General features: G+C 42.2%; 1 protein-coding gene across 2 annotated transcripts in view; it reads left to right on the top strand.

Moving 5' to 3' along the window:
* The window catches only part of DGKB (diacylglycerol kinase beta), a 457,353-nt gene that overhangs the window by 50,705 nt on the left and 385,758 nt on the right, over positions 1-20,890 (top strand). For both annotated transcript variants that reach the window (XM_034760549.1, XM_034760547.1), the window contains exon 3: positions 288-308. In XM_034760549.1, the coding sequence (XP_034616440.1) occupies positions 288-308 (21 nt within the window). The remainder of the gene's footprint in view (positions 1-287; positions 309-20,890) is intronic.

The following is a 20,890-nucleotide window of genomic DNA, read 5'->3' as shown; positions in this document are numbered from 1 at the left end:
ACAGAGGGTCCTGTGGCACCTTTAAGACTAACAGAAGTATTGGAGCATAAGCTTTTGTGGGTGAATCCCCACTTCATCAGATGCAAGTCTAATCAAGACTAGACACATTTTTAACAACTATGCTAACATAAAATAATGGAATGTGTTTGTTCTCTTTCAAACCTGTTTATCTACAAAATGAAAGTTTCAACTAAAATAGTCCTATTATAAAAACAGAGTCTGAGTGTTACTTTATATACTGCATTAATATAAAGTATGTGTTCTCTCTTTCTTTGCATGCACTACAGAAACAAGACATTCTTAATCAAGTAAGTAACCTTTCTTCATTAGATTTTTTGTTATTACTAATATGAACAGTGATTGTTTATTTGCAGGGTTCCACTGAAACATTCATATATTGATAAATATTTCATGTGGCCACTCTCTCAGGTAATGCATTACAATTTGAAGCTGAGAACAAGGTGTATTCTTACTAAGACAGCATGTTGTTTTTCATTAGGCGAATTTAACTTGTGTCTTTGTGACTGTCCAAAATTTTGCTAATAGTGTAATTAAGAGCAGCCTGGAAAATTGAGGTAGGATAATCAGCCACAAGATAATGTGTAATTTCTAGTGAGCTCTTGGAAATGTTTTCTGTTCCTGTGAGCTATTATTTTTTGAGAAGCATTAATATGATCACATAATCTTTCAATGATCATACTGTGTCATTGACATGTACACTGGTGTGATACAAAGCCAATTAGTCCCATAAACTATCCAACTTTCAGAATTTGATTAGAATATAAACTTTAGTGTAATTAGCTATATAATAACATTACCCTGTTGTGCTCAGACCCTAAAACAACAAAATATATCCACACTACAGTAGATAGCTAACTAGATGAATCTAGAGGTTGACAGCTGCTTGTGTCTTCCCTCTGTACATCTGCGCGAGGGCCAGAGACAATGTGATTCTAAGGTTTGTAAATCCTGCTTAGTTCACAATTGAAAATGAATTTTGTAATCTCACCTGATATCCAAAGAGCATTTATTTTCCACATAGCAAAACCATATCCAGTGCAACACAGTTAGTAGCCACTGCTCTAGAGAGGCTCAGTGCTCGGTATAGGAATGTTAAAAATCAGGATTTATATTCAGGAACAAAGTGTCTGTGAGGAAGATTGAGTAGTGCAGTCAAACACTGTTCCTGACCTCTAAAACTCCAGTGCAGCTCTTCCTTAGCTTTCATTTATACCAAGTTTATCCATGTCCCAGACCCCAAAACAGTAAATGAAAGATATTTATCTGGGATATGAAACCATGAGAAGAGGGAGTGAATGCTCCATGTAATTGGTTTATTATACAATAACAGCTCAAGCAGCAATATGTTTGAAGAGCCTATGCCAACAGTGGCAACAAGGGATTCCAGAAAATTATGTTCCTCAACTTTCCAACTACTAGAGAACGGGTCAGCCAGCAAATATTACATACTAACTCAGGGTTGAGCAAACTTTTTGGCCCAAGGGCCACATCTGGGCATGGAAATTGTATGGGGGGTGGCATGAATGCTCACGAAACTGAGGGTTGGAGTGTGGGACGGGGTGAGTGCTCTGGGTGGGAGCGCGGGCTCTGGGGTGGGGCCAGAAATGAGGTGTTCAGGGTGTGGGAAGAGGCTCCGGGCAGGGGTAGGGGTTGTGGGGGTTGTCAGGGAGGTGGGGGGGGTTCTGGCTGGGGGTGCGGATGAGGGATTGGGGGTGCAAGAGGGTGCTCTGGGCTGGGACCGAGGGATTCAGAGGGCAGTAGGGGGATCAGGGCTGGGGCAAGGGGTTGGGGTCAGGGGTGCAGGCTCTGGGTGGCGCTTACCTCAAGCAGCTCCCGGAAGCAGTGTCACATCCCCCTTCCATCTCCTATGTGGAGGCCCGGCCCGGCGGCTCTGTGTGCTGTCCTGTCTGCAAACTCCACCCCTGCAGCTCCCATTGGCCGTGGTTCCCGGCCAGTGGGAGCTGTGGGGGCGGTGCATGGGTTGCGATCAGTGTGCGGAGCCCACTGGCTGCCCCTATGTGTAGGAGCCAGAGGGCAGATGTGCCGCTGCTTCTGGGAGCTGTGCGGAGCCAGGCAAACCCCCAATCCTGCTCCTCGGCTGGAGCACGGGTGCAGGGCAAACCCCTAACCCCACTCCCTGGCGGGAGATTGAGGGCAAGATTAAAACGTCTGAAGGTCTGGATGCGGCCCCCAGGCCATAGTTTGCCCACCCTTGTAGTAACTAGTTGGTATCTGTCACGTTCTGGGGTGCAATCTAGACCAGTGGGAGGTTGTCACTGCCTGCCCCTCTAACCCAGGGTGCCTTACAATGCTTTGCTGTTGTAGCTCCCACCCTCAGTTGGGCTACTCTCAGTTTACCAGAATGCAGGTCACACTAAGTGTCTGTATGTAGTTGAAACCCTGATCTGGCAGCTCGGACCCCAGCAGCCTGTCATCAACACACCAGTCACATTGGCTTCCACCAGCCTTGTTTACAAACTGACTTGTGACTGACATATGACTTATTTTTAAATGATTTTATGTGCACACAAGATTCAGCTTTTATAAGCGAGAAGCTGAAATTATTGAAATGCTAAGCCTCTCCAAAATCAGGATCATAATGGAAACAATATATGAATATAGTAGCAATTATGGATGGTGATATAGTAGCAATTATGGATGGTTAAGAGGCAGGATAAGCATTATCCCTTTTTATGTGACAGTATTTCAAAGTACTGTTTAGTGATTCACTTTAAAATAAAAGTGAGATAAACACTTTGTTGGAAGCAAGATTCATTCAGATAGCTATTGATTTTTTTATATGGCTATTGATGAATTTTTAAAGGTGAAGCATTTCTGAGCTCACAAGTATAATGAGAAGAAGCACAGTCTTTATGTTTTGGACTTGATTATGGGTTACAGCAAGTCAGTTTGTATCAGTCTTCTCTGATGGATAATGTGGGACAGTTGTTAAACTGATATGCTGAAACATCAATTGAAAAGTGGTTTTTCTGTGAAATTACTTGCTGCAAGAAACCTTGAGAAACAAGGTGTTCTTCAGGGCAGATATTGTTCTCTTTTTATTGTGTATCCAAGAATATTGATATAAAATATATTTTGTTACAAGCTGTAACTTTTTAATTATTATAAGAAGATTCTATAGTGATATCTAATATCCCATAACTCCAGTTCCAAGATGGTGTAATGTAAAACACATCAGAGGTTTGTGGTCATGTTCATCACAAGACACTTTTGTGAGTCCTAGTGTTTATATTGTATAATTAACAAAATAATAGAGAGACAAGATTGGTGAGGTGATGTCTTCTATTTGGACCAATTTCTGTTGGTGAGACAAGCTTTCTGGCTTACACAGAGCTCTTCTTCAAGTCCTGGGGCCAAGATGGTTACAACAACACAGCTACAACACTGCATATAACAAAATAATGACATTCACAGTATAAAAATCTCTATAGAGGAAGGAGTGAGCAGTGGCTCCAAAGCTAATTACTTTGTTTATTAGACCCAGTGGTATGCAGCACAGTGCTGCTGATAAGAAAGCCTGGTGTGAAAGAGCCTTCTAAGTAGCACAAAGAAAGTAGAAATAACATTTGATTCCATACTGTATAGCTCTTCATACTATATAGCTAGAAATTATTTTACTAATACATTAGAGCCTTAGGGCTTGCCTACACTTACATTTTATAGCGCTCTAACTTGCTGGTTCAGCAAGTCTGAGCGCTTTAAAGCGCTAGTGTAAGCAGGCTCTGAGCGCTGGGAGCTAATCTCCTCGTGGTGGTGGATTACCAGGAGCGCTGGGAGAGCTCTCTACCTGCGCTCGCGCACGACCACACTCACACTTCTCCCACGGCAGTGCTTTGAAGTTTCCAGCGTAGCCATGCCCTTAGAGTTACAAAGACCTTGGGAATAGACGTTGTTCGTAACTCTGAAATGTTTGTAATGCTGAACAAAACGTCATGGTTGTTTTTTCAAAAGTTTATCACTGAACATTGACTTAATACAGCTTTGAAACTTTACTATGCAGAAGTAAAATGCTGCTTTCCCTTAATTTTCTTAGTAGTTTATGTTTAACACAGTACTGTACCGTATTTGCCTTTGTGTGTGTGTGTGTGTGTGTGTGTCTGCTGCTGCCTGATTGCATACTTCCAGTTCCAAATGAGGGTGTGCTTGACTGGTCAGTTCATAACTCTGAGGTTCTACTGTAACAAAATCCTTTATAGGCTAAAGCATATCTGCCCTGAATAGATACACTTTAGATTTCTCTTGTCCTTCCCCCGCCTTCCCCAGATACCAGCACTGGAAGTAGTCATAAGGGAGTACAGGGAGGAAAAAGAATGGTACTGTCCCAGCAGGACAAGCAAGCTTTGGCAGGACAAGCACCTGAATGATGTTTGCATGTGGTGTCTGTTGGATTAAATCTATTTACATTTGAGCATACAGAAAAGAATGTATCAAACATCCAAAGGCTGGAGTGTCATGACACTATCTTCAATTGCCCATACATTTACTTCAGACAGACCTTTTGTACTGATCAAATCTTTACCATCTCAGGGGTGATACAGCTGAAGAGTGGCCAGTTACATTAAATAAAAGAAATGACAATTAACTTTTAAACAATACACAGAATAATTTGTGGCAGAATGCACTAGAAAGACATTATATGGTCACCATGGCATAAAGGGGTATAGGGGTATTGTTGTTGTTATTGTTATAATAGTATTATTGTTTAAAAATACTTAACTGATGACTGCAGCAGTTTAATTGGAGTTATTGATGTTTGCAAAATGCCATTGCTTTCACTCCAAGATACAGGATAATCCAAATTTTAGGTGAATAGATTTAACAGTACAGTTTAGATATTACAGTCCGAATACTTGATTACATCACACATGAAAAGTTGTATGGAGATTTGATTGTGGAAAGCAAAATATATCAATGAGTGGAGATTGTCCCTCAGTAATTGAGAATTAGGTTGGTTAGAAAATACAATCCATGAGGAAAGTATTTGTTACTTTCCTGATTGCACTTCTCATTGGCACTCCAGCTCATCCCTCCTGGTATTGCCGATGGACATTTTGTCATACATACATAACAAGAGTTAGGGGGTTAGGCAAGAATGGTACTGTGATAATTATGGTAATTTTGACAATTTGATAATTATGACAAAAATGATACTGTGAGAGATACTGGACAAACTTTATTTAATTCAGTCAAACCTTATTGAATTGAGTTTAAATATTTTAGGAGTTGATTGTATTAAAAATGTAAATGTGTTATTGTGAAATTCTGTGAGAGATAATGGGTCAGGTAATACCTTTTATTAGACCAACTTCTGTTCATGAGAGAGACAAGATTTTGAGCTTACACAGAGCTCTTCTTTGGGGCTGGGAAATGTACACAGAGGGTATGTCTACGCAGCAACAAGATATCGCAGCTGGCTGAGGCCAGGTGACTCAGGCTTGTGGGGTTTGGGCTTCGGGGCTGTTTCATTCCTGGGTAGGGTTTATTTTATTTATTATTTCTGGGCTTGGGCTGCAGCCTGAGCTCTGAGACCCGCCCACCTCGCAGGGTTCTAGAGCCCAGGTTCCAGGCCAAGCCCAAAAGTCAGTGCAGTGAAACAGCCCCTCAGCCTGAGTCCTGCGAGCCCAAGTCAGCTGGCATGGGCCAGCTGTGGGTTTTTCTTTGCTATGTAGACATACCCAGAGTGTCCCAGCTAAATACAAAGTGGAGCAGATTGTTGAGCATAAGCAGTTAACACATATTCAAGGGATATTCAAAGTGAAGTGGCCTGTTAATACCTCCCCAATCACAGAGGAAAGGAATTGGAGGAAGAAGGCAGCTGGGGGCGGGGGGTGTTGTTGTTAGTGGGTTATAGATTGTTGTAATAAACCATAAATCTGGTGTCTCTATTCAGTTCATGATTTTTTAGTGTCTAGCAAAGTTATGAATTTAAGCTCCCAGGCTCGTCTTTTGAAAGTGTTCTGCTGGTTTCCTTTGAATATGAGGATTGATAGTCAGTTATAGAGCTTTGTGGAAAGTGTTCACTGACAGGTGATGTGGTGTGTTTTTGTCTTTTATCATTTTCCTGTGTGAAATATGAGAGTGTAGTAATTATCTGGTTTCACCCAAGTAGTTGTTACTGGGGCATTTAGTGCACAGGATGAGATACACCACAGGTTATGACCATAGGCACCAACTTTTCCTGATGCTGGTGGGTGCTCGCACCCCCCACTCTGCCCCCGGCCAGACTTCGCCCCCTACCCCACCACCATTCCAATCCCTTCGCCAAAGTCTCCGTCCCCTCCCCGCCCCTATCTGACCCCTTCCCCAAATCCCCGCCCTGGCTCCGCCTCTTCCCTGAGAGTCCCGCATTCCCCCTTATCCCTCCTCCTTCCCAGTGCTTGCTGCCGCGAAACAGCTGTTTTGTGGTGGGAAGTGCTGGGAGCTAGGGGGAGAAGCAGGATGCAGCGCGCTCAGGGGAGGAGGCGGAGGTGAGCTGGGGCACGGGGGTGGAGAGCTGCCGGTGGGTACAGAGCACCCACCAATTTTTCCCCATGGGTGCTTCAGCCCCAGAGCACTCACAGAGTCGGCACCTATGGTTATGACAGGCACTTGTAAGACCCATGGCTTTTGAAAATTGTGTTGTGGGAGGTTTTATTTTTAATCATAGTATCAGTGGAGATATATCTACAGGTTTTGCATTTGTTGCTCTGGCAGGTCTGGTGCCGCTTTGAATCAATGTGTCTTCATCTGTAGGGAGCTTGTTTGTGATGATGAGCTTGGAAAGTTTGGGGGGATTGTTTGAAGGCCAGAAGAGGGGGTTCTGGAAAGATTTCTTTCAGAAAGGGGTCCCTATTGTGTATGGGTTGTAGCTGTTTGATACCCTATATGGGTTTCGGTGTGGGGTGATAGGTGACAAGTAGGGGTGTGCAGTCGGAGTGGGGAAGGGTTATTTCTGTATTGAAGAAAGTTCTCTTGGCGTAATCGGGGGGGCCTGTTCCATGATGCAATCTACTTCTCTGGTGGAGTATATGTAATTTATCTAAAATACTTGGCTGATGTAAATGTTGGGAAGTGTTCTGAGCTTCAGAGGAATCTCTTGAACAATGGGCTTGAACAGTGGCCTAAACCAAGAGTGAACTCTTAAAATTAAATAGGTTTCCCAGAAAACCTCTAGGGGACGTGAATGCAAATGAATCTCCCCTGGTTATGCAAGAACTGAGCTTTTTGAAGCTTCACCCTGAAGGTGGAGGACCTTTGTTTGACTGATTACCTATTCATGGTGGTTTCAAAGACCCAAACAGGATAAAAGAGTGACTCACAGAGTCATAAGGGTGCCTGTTCTGAGCTGAAGCTGTGATGAATATGTGGCCACAGGAAAAAACCCTTGTGCGGGGTTTGAAGGATTAATCAACCTTGTTGGAGTGAGGGGGTGATCCCTGACAGGCTTTTAAGTATGTATGTAGGTTCTCTTATTGTTTTTAATGTGTGTTCTTTGTAATGCCTCACCTTAAGAATAAATGTGTTTGCTTATAAAGGGCTGTATGGTAACTTAACTGCTGGCAAATACACTGTTGTTAATCTCTGAAGAAAAAGAACAGTGCAGATGGTGGCCATTTAGGCATTTTGCCTTGCTAGAGGTTATCACCATGTAGACAAGGAACTGCTCATCCTGGAAATACCCCAGTCAGAAGGGGGAGAGATGAGGGTCTCTGCGCAAAAGAGGTGACGTCTGAGGTCAGAGCTGGGAGCCTAGAGTGGGTGCTCTTCTGGACCACAGAAGAGGAATACAGGTGCAGTTGCCCTGAACAGTGACAGATAATACGTGTCAAATACTGTCACATTATATGTGTTTGTAAGGAGCCTCTGACATACCCTTTCGTACTTGTAAGATATTATTGATATTTTTCTCCCATCCTGCAGCACTGTTTGTTTATTACTAGTAATAAATGAAGAAAACTTTAGGATTTTTAGAGAACATGAACATCTTGCAAGATTATGATACAATTATTATTATTTTTTTTTAGAATGCTTTTGGGAATGGTTGGAAGATGTCAGCAGGGGAATTTTTTTCCTCATTCTGCCTCATAGTTTCATAAATTTGCATTCTTTAGAAAACTCCATCCCTAATTTTGAAACATTTCTTCTATAAAATGAGAAAGCTGGAGACACTAAACAGATGCTTCTCTGGTACTGTATTATGATGTCTGGTTTATATCCATTTATATATGTTGGCTGAAAAAGCACTGTTCAGTGCTTGTAGGCAGTTCTACAACCCTCTGTATTTTCTGTTCAGATACATGGTAGGCCTACTGTATTTTCCTCTAATGGATATTATCTGTGAAATTACAGGTAGTGACCAGACTTTGGTAGAATCTCTAAATTAATTTAATTGAATTAAGGTTTATTCAGGTTGCATTAGGAAATACTGGTTAAAATATTTTCTCAATATATATTTGTTGCTTTTCTATTTTTCATTCTATTGTACAATATATTCCATCCCTTTCTGTTTTCATGATGATGGCTTTGTGCTACAGTTCTGCACTTGTGCAATGGTATGTGGTTGATATTTAAGTATTTCCCCGATAAAACAACATACGAAAAACACTCCCTCCAATCATAATACTTACAGTCATTGGCCAACCATTGGATGTGACCTGGGGCCCTTTTTAGTAACACAAACCAGAAACCATCTTTTCTGGCATCACCGCGGAACATCACTATTGGGCAGATGCCATCACTCATATCTTTCACACTGACCTTATAAGCCACCCCTTTTACTATCTATTTCAAATACAATAATTTGTCTTAGAAAATATCATAAAAAGCACAACCCTAGTTGGATCAGATTAACATAGCTCCACTGGTTTGAAGTGGATATATTTCTGAATGTGAAGGGAACCAAAGCAAGGGGGTAAAGGGCCAGATTCATCACTGCCCTACACCTTGTACATTGTTTTACACTAGTGCAAAGTGGATGTAAATTACTGCCAAATCAAAGTGGTAACATTTTACGCTCACTTTGCACTGGTATAAATTACCATATAAGGTGCAGGACAACGGTAATTTGGGCCCACCGTACTTAAAGCTCCCAGAAAATCAGTCACTCACAAGATGAAATACTGAGGGTGATTTGCCAACTTGTAAGTCTTAGCAATTTTCAAGACATGAGTAAGAAATATAAGTATTCACATACCTTATTTGTATATTTATTTTTCATTAAAAATCAGAGGTAGCAAATCTGTCACTGAAAAAGGCTGAAAAATTTGGAGCATCTATGCAGGTTTCACTGTAAAGGAAATTTCATTACAGTTAGTTTGCAAGGTAATATGGCTGTAATAACATACTTTTATAATATGAAATTTTTCAAGAATTTTATCAAAATGAAATGAAATTAAAAATTATCCAAACTCAAGCTATCACTGGATTTTGGCACTGTCTTCACAGGCAGGGGAATGGTTTGAAACAGTCTGAGCTTCCGCAGTTATCAGCTTAATCCCTTTCATTCATACAGTTATTCTAAAACCGTATATATCTCCCTTTCCCAATCCTCCATAGTAACTTTAATTTCCAGCTGTCTCCATGGCAAACAGTCTGTTCTCCCCTTTATGTATGCACATGATCATTATATTTGTGTTAACACTTAGGCTATGTCTACACTACCACTTACGTCGGTATAACTTATGTCACTCAGGCTAGGTCTACACTACCCGCCTGAATCGGCGGATAGAAATCGACCTCTCGGGGATCGATTTATCGCGTCCCGTTGGGACGCGACAATTGATCCCCAAATCGGCGCTCTTACTCCACCAGCGGAGGTGGGAGTAAGCGCCGCCGACAGAAAGCCGCAGAAGTCGATTTTGCCGCCGTCCTCACAGTGGGGTAAGTCGGCTGCGATACGTCGAATTCAGCTACGCTATTCACGTAGCTGAATTTGCGTATCTTAAATCGACTCCCCCCTGTAGTGTAGATGTACCCTCAGGGGTGTGAATAAGGTTCTCCCACTGACATAGCTACCGCTGTTCGTTGGGGATGGATTAATTAAGTTGTGAATTAGTGTAGCAACACTAACTTTCCTACTGAAAACTATAAATAATAATTACTAATGGCCAGATTCTTCTCTGAATTAAGCAGATCATGTTGTAAATCCACAGAGGTTGATTAGGTAACTCCAGATTTAAACCAGTACCACTTATATCAGATCTTATAATCTATATCATTTGTTACTTTCTCATTTCTCATGTTATTGTAATGCATGATTTCATGCAATGACACTTTTTTGCATAAACATAATTCAGGCATAGGGTTGCGGTGTGACTAGTCCTCAGAACCCTGCATCACTGGGACTATGAAGATTTTTCCATCCTACTCCAGTGTATCCTGTTGAATTGACTTCTCTGAGGAGACAAACCATTTCCGTTAAACGTTATGAAGCTTTGTTCTTCTTCGAGTGTTTGCTCATGTCAAATCCATTCTAGGTGTGTTTGCGCCCATGTGCACAGTTGTCAGAGACTTTCTTTAGCGTTATCCATAGGGTCAGCTGCGGAGCCCCCTTGAGTGCCGTGCTCATGCATCGGTATATTAGGTGCTGCCAACCCTACGCCCTCTCAGTTCCTTCTTACCACCCGTGATGGTTTGTTGGCGCTCTAGTCTTCCATCGCAAGAGCATTAGTGGTTTTTTACAGCCATTGTCTATCTCCTTTGTATATAGTTTGTAGGTACTTAGTTAGCGATTAAGTTAAGCGTTAGGTTAGTTTTGCAGTTAGAGTCCCGGCTGGAACTTTGCCCCGGAGCAGGGCATATCCCACTCTCCCGCTTCAAACCATGCTTGTCATGCAGCAGGCTGATGCCTAATAGTGATCTCCCATGACAGCTATTTGAAGTGCCTGGGGAAGTCCCATAGAAAGGACAAGTGTAGAATCTGTAAAAACTTTCACCCTAGAACGTAAAAGGAGCAGGATATCTGCTTGAGGGCCCTCCTCCTGTCGAACGCCTTTCTGCTTCCATGGTCAGGGGCTCTGTTGTAAGCCTTCTTCCCCAATACCATTGATCCACAGGGTCCTCATGAAGATCAAGCAGGATAATGTGAAAGTGATCCTCATAGCACCGGCTTGGCTGCTCCAGCACTGGTTCAGCACAGTTCTGAACCTCTTGGTGGCTGCTCCATTGCAGCTATCACTCAGGCTGGACCTGCTGTCCCAGAACCACAGCAGTCCAAACCTGGCAGCACTTCACCTCACGGGCTTGGCTACTGCATGGTTAAATGCGGAGGAGCAGCAGTGCTCGGCCGGTGTCCAATAAGTTCTGTTGGGCAGCAGAAAGCCCTCCACCAGAGCAACCTACCTGGCCAAATGGAAGCGGTTTGCCTGCTGGACCTCAGATAAAGGCATTCGGCCAGAGTGAGCCTCGCTGCAGTTAATCCTGGACTACCTTCTACAGCTCAGACTCCAAGGCCTATTCCTTTCATCTATCCAGGTCCACTTAGCTGCTATCTAGACCTTCCATCCGCCGTTTGAGGGTAGGTCGATTTTCGCTCAGGATATGACTGCTAGGTTGCTTAAGGGCCTCGAGCGCCTTTACCCACACATCAGGGATCCCATTTCTCCGTGGAACCTGAATCTCATGCTGTCACAGCTAACAGGACCCCCGCCCCTTCGAGCCTCTGGCTTCCTGCTCTCTCCTTCTCCTGTCCTGAAAGGTTGCATTCCTGGTTGCAGTAACATCTACCCACCAGGTCTCTGAGATTAGGGCGTTCACCTTGGAACCATCCTATATGGTCTTTTACAAAGACAAGGTCCAGCTGTGGCCACACCTGGTGTTCCTGCCCAAGGTGGTTTCACAGTTTCATATGGGCCAGGACATTTACTAACCTGTCTTTTTTCCAAAGCCACATAAGTTGGTGGAGGAGCGTTGGCTTCATTCCCTAGATGTCAGGAGGGCTTTAGCCTTCTACATTGAAAGAACAAAGCCATTCCGCAAGTTGAGGCAATTGTTCATCACGGTGGCCAACAGAATAAAAGTTCTTCCAGTGTCCACTCAAAGAATTTCTTCTTGGATTACTGCCTGCATTCACTGCTGCTATGATCAGGCAAAGGTACCACCTCCAGCAATTGTAACCGCCCACTTGACCAGGACCCAGGTCTCTTCGGCAGCTTTCCTGGCCCAAGTGCCCGTCCAGGACATCTGTAGGGTGGCCACCTGGTCGTCCGTCCATACATTCACGTCCCATTATGCTCTTACTCAGCAAGCTCGGGACAATGCTGGCTTCAGTAGAGCAGTACTGCAAGCCGTTAGACTTTGGACTCCAAGCCCACGTCCGAGGATACTGGTTGTGAGTCACCTAGAATAGAATTGATATGAGCAAGAACTCGAAGAAGAAACAGTTACCTACCTTTTGTAACTGTTGTTCTTCAAGATTTGTTGCTCATGTCCATTCCATTACCTGCCCTCCTACCTCTCTGTTGGAGTTGCCGGCAAGAAGGAGGTCGGTGGCACCTAATATACCGATACGTGAGCACAGCACTCAAAGAAGCACCATAGCCGACCCTACGGATACTGCTGAGGCAAAAGTCTCCGACAACTGTGCATGTGGGTGCGCACACACCTAGAATGGAATCGACATGATCAACACATCTCGAAGAACAACAGTTACAAAAGGCAGGTAACCAGTATTTACTTTTTTTATTTGGAAACATACAGGCCAAAATTCTGGCAGCTATATTCGCATGGGCATGTAATAGAAAACACCTCTGCAGAGGAAACTTATGAGCCAGAGTTTCTAATACATTATCTGACACCAGCAAAACCAGCAGACATGTCACTCTGTGTGTGCTCCTAGAGTGACGACATTGGTGTGTGTGTGGTCTGTGCATTGGTGTGGTAATGGCAATTATACATCTTATTCTGTATATGTGATTTATGTTCCCAGTAGGAATATATTCAAAATACTTTTAGTTACAAATGCCAATGTCATCATCTGCCACATAATAGGAGTCCAATTCTAGCTCATTTTGGTGCATATTAACTCAGCAAAATCACAATTATTGTGTGGCCATACATAGACTGTTCCCAAGAAGCAGTGCTCAAATATGCAAGGAGCAGTCTATGTATGGGCATACACTAACTCTGATTTTGCTGTGCTAACACCTGCACCACAATGGCCAGAATTTGGTTTCTACTTATGTGGTAGATAATGACATTTATATTTGTAGCTAAAACCTTTAAAATATATTCCATAATTTTATTAAAAAAACCCAACACCCTAAATATTTAATTCAGGAAATGCTAGGAGAACACATTCATCCCAATACTCAAATGCAACGCTCAGTAAGGGCAATTTCCATAATGAATTTCCACTTTCTACCCCTATCCATTTCCATACTAGTACAGTTTAAAAAAACAAAAACAAACAATAATACTTTCAACTTCTTATTTAATGGGTAATGTCTATTTTATTAGCTCCCTTCATACTTCAAAACCATAGAATAACTTTTGCATCTTTTCCAGACCTAGGCTCTGCCCAAAGTGGAAATTTAAGAATGATTTAAAAATTGGGCTTATATTGGAAATGCTTAGGCATTCTTAGCTACAGCTGTGACTAGTGCTCCAGCTTTACTAACGTGTACTTCTGAGAGTACTAAGTCTGTGCATAGTAGTGCACATAGACCCTGCAAAGTCTTGGCCTGTGACATCACAATATTTTTCAAGTATTGGACCCATATACTGTTTAAAAAAAAAATGCTATCACCATCACTAGGTTAATACCAATTATACTTTATGTGCTTGGCACCAACTGGAGAACAGGCAGGTTAATGTATAATTAAACAAGCACTTAACTGAAAATTGTATTTTGACATCGTTGTCCTAATTATACAGTACTTGGAATTATCTTATTTACTGAAATAAACGTATATTTCATGAAAATAGGATGGAATGTGTAATGACTTCCATTTTCCATTTACATGACAATGGATACAAAAGGGCTTATGTTGAAATACTACATACAGTTTTGAAAAAAGAAACAATCAAGGGAGTATGATGATATTTTAAAAATTATTTGTGTTAAAGATGAATTCTGAAGCACTAGATTGTACCTAATCCCCTTTACAAGGACAATGAGTTGGTGAAGAGTGAGGGACCTTATTGTCTAGCCTTTTCTGCAGCCCACCCACAATAGTAGCTTTTGTGCTCGGGTGAGCAAAAGACAACTAACAAGTTTCTCCTCTGCCTTCTCCCTCATAGGGTATGTTTGGAGAGGGCAATGTTTCTAAACATACCTAAGTTAGTCCTAAAGGACATATAGAGCTTGCGCTTTACAACACCTTTTATTACTTTTTGGAACCTAAAACTGCAATTCACTCGTTAGTGTGTATGCTTACCCGCTTGAACCTTGTGAATAACTCTCGTTTCTTTTTCCAGTTAATAAACCTTTAGTTAGTTTAATATTGGATTGGCTACAAGTGTTGCCTTTGATGAGAGATCTAGGGTGACCTGGGGTAAATGACTGGTCCTTTAGGAATGGGAGCAACCTGAATATTATTGTGATTTTTGGTGTAAGGGATCATTTATCACAAAGGCAGGCTTGCCTGGGTGGCAAGATAGGAGAGTCCATATGATTCCATGTTAAGGCTGTTGTGGTGGCTGAGGAGTTCACACCTGATACTTGGTTGGTGAAATCTAAGTATAGAACTCACAGCCACTTTGGGATTTGTGCCCTTGTTTGTAAGTCTGCCCTGAGGTTAGTGCTCACAGTCTTCAGACAATTTGACACAGAACACAACTTTTTCTTTCAGTGTAGACATGCCATTACATGTCCCTACACCAAATGCTACAACCAGCAAACGGGAGAACTCTAGGAGTTATTTTACCTGGGAGTGAAGAACCTCCCCCCGAATTGCCGCCGCAGATCGCGATCGCGGCTTTTTGTTTGTTTGTTTGTTTTGGCTTCTTGGGGCGGCCAAACCCCTGGAGCCGGCCCTGCCATTTAGCCCCAATAAAATTACCTATTGTGTACAAATGTGTAACTGTCAGATATTAAATGTTGTATGCCATGATCAAAAACTCTTATTATCTGTCATTAAAGAAAAAAATTCCACAGGGGAGCAAAATTTTGTCTAATGGCCATATCTTGTTCTGCATATAGAAATCCCATTTAAATCAGCAGGAGTTATGTATGCTTAATATCCGGATATAGCTAAAGCTATATGAATATTAGAGCCTTGTGGCATCTGTTCAGTGCAGGAGTCTCTGTCAGGCTAACTCTTGTTAATACTAGTTGGAGTCACTTGCATAAATCCTCATATAATGGAACAATAAATTTCTCTGAGCTCTACACTTCCGTGTGCTGTGAGACATGGAGAGGAGCAAAAGTAAAATGGAACAGACTAGCCGCGCTCCCACCACTGGTAGCTATTTCCCTAGTGGGGGTGGTTTTTTTAGAGTGCTGGGAGAGCTATGCCACGATTACACAAGTCATGTTAAAGCGCTGCTGCAACAGCACTTTAACATTACCAGTGAAGCTGTGCCCTTAGAGACCCACTCATATTCAGGCAGGTACCAGTGATGAAGTTAATGGGCGAAGATGTGTTAATTTCTCTGTCTTCACTGTCGGAGAAGGATATACTACAGAAATGTGGAAGTAGGAGCCAATGATTGTATGGATCCTAAAGGAGCTGCTCCTTATAAACTTGTGGTTTTTAAGAAGGATGTTTTTCTTGGACTAATTTTTATAATGAAGAAACATCCTATTATTTTCTATAACCATGCTACCTCTCCATATTTATTTATATAACCTCTCGTGTTATGAAAGCACTAAAATAAAGTAAAAATAAAATGACGCATCAGATTTAAAAAGAGGGAGGGGAAAATCATATTTTATCAATAATTTATATAGTGTTCAGACAGAACTGGAAAATGGAATTGTTTACCACATCAGTAACTTGAGAATGTGATTGAAAATGGCTAGGAATTTTTAATACCTATGAAATCGAACATCCCTTTTAATTTTATAGTTCTGTATTATACAAAGTTGGCTTTCTTAACAAATATATATTCAAAATGAGCAAGCAACTCAGAACACATGCTTACAACTACCAGAGGCCTGTCCAGCTTCAAGCAAGTTGGTAAGGATGAGAGTACCACCTTTCTCATGGGTAGCCTTTTCTGCACATATTAGGCTTTCTGTCAGGATCCCTGTGGAGGGACTTCCTTCAAGATCTAATCTCAGCCTTCATAGTAAACTCAGGGTAGCCCTTATGTAGTTCCCCCAAAAACTTATCTGACAGCTGCAATAGATGCTCTGATAGCTCCTGCTTGGCCCTTTCACCTGGCTAGACAGCTTCATAGGGAATTTGGGGGCACAGTACCTAATACAAGTTCTGGTGCCCTTCTGGTGTGTGGAACCAGAATACATGTAACCATGGACGTTTCCATTCCTGCATGTTTGTATATAATGTTGTTTGTGCATGTATGTGTGTGACTACATGGTGCTTTGTATTTTCAATTCCCTGTCATCTCTTCACAAGTCAACATTTTCAAAGAGGTCTACATTGTCAAGTCCCTGTGATTTTTTTGAAATTGTAAAATGGTGAAACTATGAAATTATGAGCTTGACGTGAATATGAGAAGCCAGTATCTGAACAATGAATTGAGCCCTTGAAATGTTCAGTACTTTAAATCACAGGAAAAGAAATGATGGAAATGTTAGTGCAAAGGTTTGTGGAAAATCTTCCACTAGTGTTTCACAGACCTATCAGATAATAAGTTGTCTGCAAATATTAGTTTTGTAAGCACAGCAGCTGCATACTGACTTTTGGGTGCACTGTTTACTTTTTCATTTGAAAATTTTGTCCCATAATATTTCAGTATGGAATATTTTTTTATCAGTTGTTTTTTTACATACCAGTAGTTCAGTTGATGAGCTAGAAGAAAAGAGAAAGAAGTAACATTAGAGAAAAAGAACAAATGGAAAATTGCGCCTATGTATGTCTGACACTCCTACTTTATCAATTCACTTGTCTGTTGGGGTGGCACGCAGTGGGAGGAGGATCCCTAGAGTTTGGTGAGGGAGAAAAAAGAGTGCAGGTGACATTTGTCAGCCCACTAGTCCTCAAATAAAAATAGACTTTGCAGAAAATAGCATCTGACATCTTAGGAACAGAACTCTCAATTGACCGTAGGAATGTACAAGATTGCAAGACAAGCACAAATCTGTATTTAAAGTTTGGATGCTGGTCTTAAATCACCTGTAGTAATGATAAATGTCTTTGGAAGATGCTGGTATGAAGATGTGTAAAGCTTATATGTTTGCACTGAGGATAAATTGGCTTACAACTGCATATGTCTTAAGTATCTGACAAATTAGCTTAAATGTGGGCAATATATAATGTAATTTTTAATTTATTTTCATACATGTGGCATGGATCAAGGTGGAGCTTTGTGTATGTTTCTTGTCCAGTGTAATTTAGTTTTCTGGTAATGATTTTCTTATTGCCTTATTGCAACTGTAAATTAATATGGGCCAGATTCTTGGCCTCATTAAATCTGATTTGCACTGCTTCCATGCATAAATCCCTACCTGAGGATTCCTCTAGCATACGGTTGTCCTTCAGTGCTGTAGAGCTGGCATAGCTGTCCCTACACTATTCTTCTTTGTTGCACTGGAGGCTGCTGGAAGCTCCTGGGACAAGTTGAGCTCAGCTGGAACTGAGGTGCTAGCCTAATGTATGTATACTTATTTATTGTATCTTTTATACTGCACTATTTTCATGTAACCTGGAAATAGGTTTGACCTGGCATTGGCCACTTGGAAGACAGGATACTGGGCTAGATGGACCATTGGTCTGACCCAGTATGGCCGTTCTTATATTCTAGGGCTTTGTGGCTTTGGACATGTGCTAATAACATCATGCATCCGGTATGATGTTGTTATAGTGCCTAGGAGCCCTTGTCATGGGCCCCATTATGCAGGGGGGCCCATTATGCAGGGCATTTGAGGAGGGATTTCAAGGAGGATGGTGAAGCTGCTTTGTTGATATTTACAGGGAGCGCCTGTGTCCCATTCCGGAGCAGAGTCCAGGTCTGTGAGGGGTTGTGGCACTGCCTGCCCCACAACCGTGGGTGCCTAACAATGCTTTACTGTTGTAGCTCTCAACCTGGGCCATGCACAAACAGCCTACCAGCATGCATTTCTCACCCTGAATGTCTTTGTATAGTTGCAGACCTGGTCCAGCAGCCAGCCAGCAACACACCAGTCACATGACGGCTTGCACAAGCCTTGGTTACTATTTGCAGGATGACCCCAACATACTCCCAGTCCCAAATTTTCCCAAAATTGTGTGTTCTTCACTGTCCATTCCTCTTCTGGACAGTTCAGATATTAAAGGTTTCTTGCTCCTGTAAAGAGTCAATATTCAACAGTTTGCTACTTTAACTGGAGTAACCAAACAATTTAGCTTAAACACAGCACTGGATTGCCTTAGATTAAAAAAATAAAACAGTTTAACACAAGAAGATAGGATTTTAAGTGAATTCAAGTATGAGATAAAGTTAGAAATGGTTACCAGCAAATAAAAGTGAAAACACGCATCTAAAAGTCTAAAATTTAATCTAGCAAGCTTTGATTCAAGGCTTTGATTAAGATGACCTTTTTCTCCCCCAGAATCCCAAAGGTGCTGGTGCCTTTCTCTTCTTAGAGATAGAGAGAGATACCTCTGGGTTCTCTGCCCCTCTTGCTTATTGTCCAGTCAAACTTTGAAGTAAATTCTTCTGAAGCTTCTCTCTCAAAGCAAAAGTCAAGTGGTAAAGGAGGCGTCATGCTCTTTCTTCCCACCTGTGTTTGATGAGATGCAAATTTTGCTTTGTTTCCTGCCATTTCCTCTCCCTACTGTCTCATGGACCCTGTTTACTACTCAAATGTAAATTGGGATGAATACACATTTCTTTGTTTAGAATAGACCTGTTTAACAACTTCTGCCTGGGCAAAAGTGTCCCTAGCATCTGTTTTGCCAGAAGCTGGGAGTGGGTGACTGGGGAAGATAGTTCACTTGATGATTATCTGTTCTGTTCATTCCCTCTGAAACACCTGGCAGTGGCCACAGTCGGATACCGGGCTAGATGGACCATTGGTCTGACCCACTATGGCCGTTTTTATGTTCTAGGGCTTTGTGGTTTTGGACGTGTGCTAATAACATTATATAGGGGGATTTCATAATTTTACATATAATGTTGCTACATACATTTCACCATGGTATTATTGACCAGCAAGTTACTAGCTTTCAAATGATACCTCACAAGGCATATTTTATACAAAGATTATTACAACATTGTGCAGGGTGAGAATATAGGCGTGCTTGTGATCACAGCCTCCCAAGCATGAGGGGCAACATGGGAAAAAGCACAAAGATGCTTATATGAAAATTTAACGGTTGGCAATGGAGGCTGGCATCTTGGGACAGTCGGAGGTGGGAGTTGACATCTCAACAATGAATGATCCTTTATAACCACATCTCAGCAGTACATTTTAGTCCTCAGGCTCACCATAATTCGTTCATAGTAAATCTAGAACCTTGCTGCTTAAAATATTTATACAGAGTGGTTTATTTTAAACAACAGAGTCTGCCTATACCTTTATTATTTTAGAAATGAGAGACAGGATGTCTTACTGGCAGATGTATAGCAATATAGTAGGTGATGAAGGGACTTACTTGGGGGCTAGTAGATTTGCAAACCACAGATGCTACATTATTTACATATGACTTCTGTAGCACTAAAGTAACATTATATAACATAAGTACAACACAAACATATAGCTTGATTCTTCAATACTTTAGTGAAAAGTCCTTAGGTTATTTGTCCTGTTGACTTCAGTCATATTAGAGGTGTGAATAAGTTGTTTGCAGTTAGTGTAGCTGTGTTGTTCCCAGGCTATATGAGATACAACGTGGGTGAGCTAATAATTTTTTTTTTGGACCAACTTCTGTTGAAGAAAGCAAGATTTCAAGCTTCATAGATCTCTTCATCTCTGGAAAAGGTAATCAGACTTGAAATATGTGCACAACAAAAACTTACTGAAGAGGACAAAAGTTGGTGTTGGTGCTGGGAGAGTGGGTGGCAGCACGTGACCCGGGACCCCTGCTGCTGCTGCTGGGGGGTGTTGGTGGGACTGGCAGGCTCCCTACCCAGCTCTGTGTGGGTCCCCAGAATTGGCAACATGTCCCTCCCTCAGCTTCTAGACAGAGGTACAGCCAGGGGCTCCGTGCGCTGCTCCTGTCCCAAGCCCTGGCTCCGCAGCTCCCATTGTCTGGGAATCACGGCCAATGGGAATTGCAGGGGCGGTGCCTATGGGCAGAGGCAGTGCGTAGAGCTGCCTGGCCACGCCTCTGCCTAGGAGCTGAGGGAGGGACATGTTGCCGCTTCCGGGAAACCCCCTGAAGTAAGTGCTGCCCAGAGCCCTCACCCTGTCCCGTGCCTCTGCCCCATCCCCGAGCCCCCTCCCACACCCAAACTCCTCCTGCTGCTGGTGAGGGAGGGTGTAGTGGCCCGAGAATGCCCTTGCAGCAGTTGATGTGGCTGGTCCAGGGGCTGCCCGAGCTGCTCAGTTGGCCCCCGGCTCAGCCACATCAGCTGCTGTAGAAGTCATGGAGGTCCTGGAAAGTCACAGAATCAGTGATGTCCGTGACAGACTCGCAGCCTTATTTATGATATAGAAACAAAGGTAGGCAACATAATCTATCCTTTATATTAATTTAAGAAATAATGATACGCTGCTTTTTTGATATTATCACTGACCTAACACTGTAACTCCAGTGATAAGTATACAGTTATGACACAGTAATTGTAATATCTCAAAATCTTTTGATCTGTTCCATGCCAT

Source organism: Trachemys scripta, chromosome 2 (genome assembly GCF_013100865.1).
Source record: "Trachemys scripta elegans isolate TJP31775 chromosome 2, CAS_Tse_1.0, whole genome shotgun sequence".
Classification (NCBI taxonomy): Eukaryota; Metazoa; Chordata; order Testudines; family Emydidae; genus Trachemys; species Trachemys scripta.
Note: the sequence above shows the minus strand (reverse complement) of the source record. Positions and strands in the feature narration are given on the sequence as shown.